Consider the following 8643-nt stretch of genomic DNA (forward strand, 5'->3'; position numbering starts at 1 on the left):
TTTCCCTGAAACACCCACCCCCACCCCCACCACCCCGGCCACCAAATCTTCCTCAGACCTTCCATGCAGTGTGGGTATAAGGAATGAGGAAGCACAGCGAAGGAGAAACCAGTGTGGGAGAAGAAGGAGAAGGGGTAAAGAGAGCAAACGACTTGTAAGGGAAAGGGCAATCACCAGGCAAACAGAAGGGCCAAAAAAGTGAATGGGACCCACAACCCTAATCTCTTCCATGTATAAAAACACTTAAATATGTATGTATTATTTATCTCTCTACCTATTTATCTATATGCCTGCAGTGACCTCATGACATTTTATATCTTTCTCCTCTGAGCTTCCCAACAAGCTGTAAAAAAAGTGAGGCATGGGAGTATTTCCACCCCCACCCTCTCAGATGAAACTTAGATGCACAGAGGTTATGACTTTCTCGGCCACCCCAAGTGACTGGAGAATGGGACAAGGAAAGGAGAGAAATGGATCCCAGGCTTGCCAAATTTAAGCCTCCTACATCAAAGATTTGCAAGGAAAGCCAGCAGGAAAAAATATCAGAGACCAATGAGAGGTCAGAGAGATAAACAGAAGGAAAGCGAACACTAGTGCTGATAAGTTAAATGGATGGAAGAAGGAAGTGGAAAGAAGAAAAACCTAAGATGAAGAGCGACAGAGGAGAGAACCATACCTAAGGCCCAGCACTTGGGAGGTCAGCAGTAGACCACAGGCTTCATGTCCTCAGCCCAGCTCAACACTCTCACCCAACAAGGCTAAGACCAGGCTGAAAACCTTCCTCCAAGAAAACACCCAAATCAATAACAACATAGCTCTGCTCCATTCTTTCCAAGATATACTTTAATTCAAAATGCACTCAAAACGGAGGGAAGAAGAGGGACCAGAGCACAGTTTTGGAAGCGGCAATTACACTAAAAACACAGCATTCTGCCTGGCCTTTTGCTGAACAGTTGGAGAAGGAGCAGGTGGCAACACAAGCCACCTCTTGCCTCTTTGCAAACCCCACCCCATTTCCCACCCGTATTCTTGACTTGTCTGGTCCTGGAAGAACTTACGAACAACTTAAAAAAAAAAAAAAATTCTTGAAGCTGTGATTAAAATAATCGCCAACTCCTCTTCGTGTCTTTTTGTTAAGTTTCTTTTATTAATTGATTTTCTTAAAATCCCTTTTCGTCTCCACATGCATTTTCCAATCGTTCTTTAGGTTTAAGAAGGGCCCGGAGGCGTATGCTCCCCACAACCGTCCCTTAAGGCGAGTGAAGGCTGCCTGGCAGTCAATCCCTGTGCGCCGTCTCCTCCCCGGGTGTCCCTTCCCAAACCCCGTCTGGTCTCCAAAGGCTCGAGTAAGCCGTACGGCTATAGCCCGAGCTGTAATCGTAGGACACTTGATGGGGCGGCGGGGGCAGAACGCAGTCTGGAAAGAAGGGGGCGAAAGAGGCCAAATGATTGGGCCCTTCCTCCCTGCCCGGGGAGTCCGCGGCGGCGGGGTACACGGGGCGCAAGGGCTCGTTCAAGGTCAAGCCGCCGCGGGGGGCAGCAAGGGGCGGCTTCTTGGTCGGCGGGCCTGGAGCGCTCCAGGACTCCGGATACAGCAGGCTTCCCACCATCGCCGGCGGCGGCTCGAAGAGGCCGGGCTCCAGCTCCGCGGGTCCCCGCAGGACGGCTGTTCCGGCGGGAAACACGTCGAGAGGCTCGGCGGAGAGCAAGACCCCCACCTCGCTGTTGGCGCCGTAGTCGGGCCCCAGCAGCTCGAAGAACTCCACGGCCTCCGCGCCCTTCTCCAGGTCACCCAGGCTCACGCCGGGCCCCGACGGGCCGCAGCCGCCGCCTCCAGGCCGGGATGGCTCCGTGAAGAAGGACGGGGGAAGGTTGCGGGCCCGCAATGGGACCTTCCGGGCGCCCGGGGCCGCCGTAGACCCCGCAGGGCCGGCGGCGTCCGCTCCCGCGACCCCAGCGCCGGCTCCGCCAAGCCCAGCCGAAGTCGCTGCCACCGCGCCCCTCGCCAGCTCCGCGCCCTCGGGGACGTGGCGCAGCGAGTCGAAGAGCGCGGCCAGGCTCCGGCTTTGCAGGCTGGCGGCCGCCGCAGCCTGCGACGCCTCCCGCCGGGGGACGGCCTTGCCGTGGGCCGGAGCGACGACGGTCGGGGCACTAGGGACGGCGGGCGGCCGCTTGGCAGGCGTGTCGGCAGCGCTAGGGGACGGCGGTCCCGGGGGCGCAGCGCCCATGAGGCCGCTGCAACGCTTGATCTGCTTCTGCAGGTACTTGCGGTGGTTCACCTTCCGCTTCGACTTGCCCGGCTTGTCGAGCGCCAGCTTGATGTTGCTAGACGCCGAGTCGATAAAGCTGAGCAGGTCGCGGGTGGCCTCGCGCACGTCCCCACCCTCGGCTCCCGCCAGTAGCGCACCCGCCGGCGCCCCGGTTTCATCGTCCTCGAAGCAGCAGCCCTTGTCCAGAGCTCCGAAGGCGCTCCCCAGCCCGTCCGGGGTGCCTGTGAAGCCGAAGGGGACGAAGGGGTGCGGGCTGAGAAGCGCCGCCTGCACCGCCATCACTGCGGCTCCCGGGCGGCCGGCAGCGCAGCCCGTTCGCCCCCGCCAGGCTCCAGCCTCGGCCTCGGCCCCGGCCCGGCTCCCTCCCCGGCGTGGCGTGCGCGGCACGGCCTCCAAGCTCCGGACTGGGCTTGCTGCTTGGCTTCCCGGGGGAGCTCATTAGGTCTTGTAAGCGAGGGGCGGAGGAAAGGAGCGCGCGGCGACCGCCCCTGTGGCGGAGGGGAGGGGCTTACTTAGTCGAGCTGGTCGGGTTGGAGGGGTGGGGGTCGCCTTCCCAGTTTCTGGGCTTTCTCTAGCTCATTGCCTTAACCCCTTCGTTTCCCTTAGCTTCGCGGCGTTTTCCTGACTAGCTCCAAAAGCAAGGAGTAAGGAAGAGACGGGCGGATCCTAAAAAAATCCAGCTCAGTGCGTTGCCCCCGGCTATATCCAGGCCAATCTGACTCCGTTGTAAGCTCTTGGCAAAACTTGTGTTTCACCTGGGGCTGGTTTCTTTATCTATAAGATGGGGCGAAGAAACCTGTGTTTCCTCAAGCTCTATCCTTGGTCCTGAGATTCTAACTGCGTTTCGGCAGGACTCTCAAGCCAGAAGCTCTTGTCTTCTACCTCGTGTTAGAAGTAGCAAATTGAAGCCTGCACTTGGCCCATCTTTTGTTAGTAGATAGCAGGAGGTAAGGGAGAAAGCAGTTGCTTGCACTAAGCCACTGGTGCACTTAAAAGAGAAACTCTTATCCTGACTCCTGTAGAAAACTCTCAGCATCTTGGGACGGAATATGGGTTGGAAACGCCCCTTCCTCTCAAACCATGTAGGTTGTCCTTTTGGGGCTTCTGTTGCATTTCAGGGATCACCTTGAAGTTCCTTTAGATCTGATTTCACCTGGGAATAGGAAAAAATGAGCAATATGGTAGGTAGAGCATGGGTGGTAATTCACAAAAGACTTGGGTTCTAGTTTTATTTCCCCCACTCAGTCGCTCTGTAACTCTTTCCTCTGTTGAGTATGTGGCATTGGGCATGCCACCTGACCTTGGTTTACTTACATTAAATGCAGGTAAAGGTGTCTACCTCACAGGGTACTTGTGAAAATTAAAGGAAAAATCATGTGAAAATCCTTATCCATTGCCTGTTCCATAATCTATGTTTGCTCTTACTTCTCTGAAACACACAAACAATGACTCTCTAAGTTATATGAAAGCATTGTGTGCACAATAAAGTGTTCTGTAAGTTATTAAAGTTTAGGTACAGAGTCTGGGTGAAGGAGGTATAGAACATCTCTTTCAAAATTCTTTTCTTTTAGCCACAATTTTCAGATATAGTAAAACCCTCTTTGAGCTCTCTGAAGGCACAGTCTTACCAAAGAAGAAAGGCCAGATGAACACTATTTAGGAAATGAAGTAGCCACTTCCCAAGACAATATAACTAAGTCAAACTTTTTATTTTATTTTGCATGGGACTGTTCATTTATCTGTGTCTCTCATCCCTCAGATTTGGATGTCAGCATTTTCCTTCCCCTTCCAAACAGACCCTCTTCCTAGGCCTCCAGGTCTGACAGACAAGACCACAAACTTTTTTTTCATGTTTCTCCACTGAGCAGCTCTCACATGTCCTCAGACACAAATAGCATAGGATTTTACATTTAATAGACACCTTTAGTCTGAAAACCTCTCTCAAACCCTAGAGAGTTACCTAAGTCCCAACATAATCATATTCAAACTAAATGGAATATGGAAAGATTCACATGTAAAAGTCTTTTTTTGTTTTCAGATCATTAATGTACTAAGCATCAAAGATAGTTTGGGGTTAGACAAGGCCAGTTCAAATCCTGGCCCTGCCACTTGCTACTTGATTGTCCTTGGACAATTCAGTTCATCTTCCTAACCCTCTTGTTTCCTCATCTGAAAAATGGGAATGGTGATAACTGTTCTCTGGGATTTTGTGGGAATTACATGAGATAACAGGCAAACAACACCTCTGAGTCTTACTTTTCTCATCTATGTGGTTAAGATCATCTCAACCCCTAAAGGTTCTTATGAGATTGTGTATATGAAGCACCTCATAAAATAGCCATGTTTGTTATTCCTTATGCCCCACCCATCCCTTACTAACACATCACCCTACTAAATCATCATCATTTTCTCTTTCCTCTAACAAAGTGGGTGACTATTTTCAAATGCAAGAGAATAACTACATTTGTGAGTTGTAGAGTGTTAGGGAAATGCAGTGCAGCAGTCCTAGAGTAGAAGGAGTGCTGAAATTAGAGCCAGATGTGGAGACAGGAGTCCAATATGCCTTTTATTATCTGGGTGGCTATAGACAAGTCACTTTACCCCTCTGGACCTCAGCGTTCCCATCTATAAAATGGGAATAATAATAAGAACATATTGAATAGGACTACTGTGAAATCAATGAGATAATGGAAATGGAAATTCTTTGTCAGTCATAAAGCTCTATATACAAATACAAGGTATTCTCGTCTGAGAAGTCTAAAACTAGATTCACAAAATTTTTCTTTACACACAAACTATCCATGCAGTCCCTTATTCATTCAACAGAAACATATTGACAACGTGCTTGGCATTCTACTAGTACTGGGAATATAGAGATTAGAAGCCATGGTCTCTACCCTTTCTGGTGGAGAGACACACATGCAAAAATAATTATATTATAATGTGGTACATGTCTCAATGGAAGTAAATTAAAGGTACAATAGTTGATGGGATAAAAAGGACTCTCAAGTCTGCCCAGAGGTGTCAAGAAAGCCTTCACAAAGGAGAGGCTAGGCCTCCCTATAATTGTGCCTAAGAGCCTCCTCCCGAATGCCTCTTTGTTGCTCAGATGTGGCCCTCTCTCTCTAGCTAAGCCAACTTGAAAGGTGAAATCACTGCCCTCCCCACTACGTGGGATCAGACACCCAGGGGAGTGAATCTCCCTGGCAACGTGGAATATGACTCCCGGGGAGGAATGTAGATCCGGCATCGTGGGATGGAGAACATCTTCTTGACCAAAAGGAGGATGTGAAAGGAAATGAAATAAGCTTCAGTGGCTGAGAGATTCCAAAAGGAGCCGAGAGGTCACTCTGGTGGGCACTCTTACACACAATTTAGACAACCCTTTTTAGGTTCTAAAGAATTGGGGTATGCTCCCTGGTTAGGGACTCTCTCCAATATGAGCAATGCCCATCTTTGGACTTCTTCTTCCCAAGTTTCTCTTCCAAAATTGTGTAAGGTCTAATTTCTATAATAAATCCCTAATTCACTATCATTAAAAAAAAAAAAAAAAATAATTGGGGTAGCTGGTGGTGGATACCTGAAACTATCAAACTACAACCCAGAACCCATGAATCTCGAAGACAATTGTATAAAAATGTAGCTTATGAGGGGTGACAATGGGATTGGGAAAGCCATAAGGACCACACTCCCCTTTGTCTAGTTTATGAATGGATGAGTAAAAAATAGGGGAAGGAAACAAACAAACAAACAAACAGACAAAGGCCCCCAGTGTTCTTTTTTACTTTAATTGCTCTTTTTCACTTTAATTATTATTGTTGTTATTTTTGTGTGTGTGCTAATGAAGGTGTCAGGGATTGATTTAGGTGATGAATGCACAACTATGTAATGGTACTGTGAATAATCAAATGTACGATTTGTTTTGTATGACTGCGTGGTATGTGAATATATCTCAATAAAATGAAGATTTAAAAAAAAAAAGAAAAAGAAAGAAAGCCTGCATAGACAGAGCTGGAGCTAAGGCTTAAATGGTGTATCTGTGTGTGCTAAGCAGCAAGCAGTATCTCTGGCAGAGGGAACAGCCTGGGCAAAAGCTTGACCATATGAAAGCAATAGTGTATATGGAAAATATACGTAATAAGACAACAAAGAAAAACTAATGTTTGTAATCACTCTGTACCTGGGACCAAAATAAATCCTTGAGGCTTCCAATTTCTTTGATTTGGTTGGATACAATTATCCACTTAGACCCCACCTCATCGTCTCAGATGCTTTCCCCACCTCCTTAAGGGAAGAGATCTGGCTGGGATGAAATTGGTTTCCGCAATTCAGTGACCAGCTCCTGCCAGGCCCTTCAGCCCCTCCTCCTACACCCTGAGAGTGAGCAAGCTCACTTGAGGGGCTTTGACATCAATACATTTCACTTCCTATCAGGCAGAGGGACCAAGCTCTAGCCTGCACCAGGGGATTTCTGCAGAGCTCCAAACTAGAGCTCTTTTGCCCCAGTGATGCCTAATGCTGAGCAAGTGGGATTAGTCTCCTTGGGAACCAAACCCCACCAGGGGCTCAAGGGCTGAACTCGCCCCAAACCATTTGGGAGAATTGAGATTGCATATTGTTCTTTTACACTTGGATTTCAGGACATTACTTAGACAAAAGCCCACCTGAGAGCTGCCTCCTTTCTTGTGGGTAAATAAAGCAGCAGGATCAAAAGCTGACTTACTTATTTTGTTTTCCTCTTTGTAACTTTAATCATATTCCCTGCAGGAAAATCTTAGTCCTTAAAGATGTCAGGAATGCACATTCATAATGGGAGAAGTAATTATGCATCTTTTTTTCTCTCTCTCTTCCCATACAATTTCCTGTCACTGCTTTTAAAATCCCAAATAAAACAAATTAATTCCTTAGTTTCATCACCATAATTTATAAAGTATCAGCATGGAAAAATAGCGTTACCTTACAAACTGTGCCCTCCCCCAAAAAATCTCATTTTCATTCACATCCTTTCCCCCTGAAAACCATATTCTATTAATCCTAGGTCTTAATTTCAATCTTAAAGTAGTAGATATTGTTCTGCTATCTATTGTTGGCTGAAAAAACTACCCCAAAACTTAGTGGCTGAAAACAATAACCATTTATTATACCTTTGGATCAATAATTTGAACAAGTCCTACTGGGTGATGGTTCTGTTCCACGTGACGTTGAAATGGGCTGGTCTGGAGGATGCAAGATGGTTTCACTCACACGACCGCACCTGTGCCTATACCTGGCTGTTCCAGCTTGCTGGTCTAAGAGTAGTCGGACTTCTTAAATGGAGGCTCGGGCTCCCAGAGGCAGTACTGCAAGAGGCCCTGTGCGGCACCTGGCAGGCTTCTTATCATGCAGCCCAGAATTCTCAGAACGTCACTTTCACCACATTCTTTTGGTCAAGCAAGTGATTAAAGCCAGCTCAGACTCAAGGAGAGGTAAATTAAAATCCACTTCTCAGTGGGAGGAATAGGAAAGACTTTATAGGCATTTTAATCTACCACTGGATTATTTCATTTTTTTAAATATAATTTCACTTGCCTCCAAAGTTGTATGACTTTAAGTAAGCCATTTCCTCTCTCTGGGCCTCACTTTGATTCAAAGTTTGTCAGTGATTTTTTTCCAACCCCATTTCCAAATGAAATCTTATATAGAAGCCCAATTTGGAAAGCAGAAGTGAAAAAACGAAAATAAACAAACAAAAACATAGAGCTGCTCAATATTGGGGGTGGAAGTGAGATGCTAGCTGATTAGCAGTCTTGCCCCCTCCCACCTCAGCCCTTTAGTCCCTTGTCCTGAGAATGAAAATCACTGGAAGAAATGACATCTTCAATTTCTTCCAGTGATAAAATGCCATGATTCCAAGAAAAAATTATTGTATGAACTTATTTGCTGAAGAAACTCGGTTGAGCCTTAACACAATAAGTGAAAATAATTAGATTTGGGTTTCCATATCCCCATGCATAAGTTCATAATTATAAACACAGCTATAACACAAAGCTTATTGGATTAATACTACATTGAGCTTTTTTCCTGTACATGTTTTCCAGAAAGTAAAAGTGTTTGGGACAGTACAGTGCATGGAAAGAACATGAATTTTGGAATCATACACACTGGAGTTCAAAATCTGGCTCTTTTACTTACTAGCTGTAGCATTTGGGGCAAGTTATATTTATCTCTTGTAGCCTTGGCTTCCTCATCTACAAAACAAAGAGACTAGCAGTTGCCCAATGGGATAAATATGAGAAATAAACATAAAATGTTATAAATGGTCACAGCCTGCCCTTGGTAAAGCACAAGAAGATCTGCCACCAAAATCCTCAATAGGATCCTGAGAGCTGATCTC

At 46.8% G+C, this 8643-nt stretch overlaps 1 protein-coding gene across 1 annotated transcript; it reads right to left on the bottom strand.

Annotated features, from left to right (window-relative positions):
* Positions 1-825: 825 nt before the first annotated feature.
* FAM181B (family with sequence similarity 181 member B) lies at positions 826-2682 on the bottom strand. Its single transcript, XM_037840061.1, has one exon. The coding sequence runs from the start codon at positions 2547-2549 to the stop codon at positions 1278-1280; it is 1272 nt and encodes a 423-aa protein (XP_037695989.1). The 5' UTR covers positions 2550-2682; the 3' UTR covers positions 826-1277.
* Between the last annotated feature and the right edge of the window lie 5961 nt (positions 2683-8643).

Source organism: Choloepus didactylus, chromosome 6, assembly GCF_015220235.1.
Source record: "Choloepus didactylus isolate mChoDid1 chromosome 6, mChoDid1.pri, whole genome shotgun sequence".
NCBI lineage: Eukaryota > Metazoa > Chordata > Mammalia > Pilosa > Megalonychidae > Choloepus > Choloepus didactylus.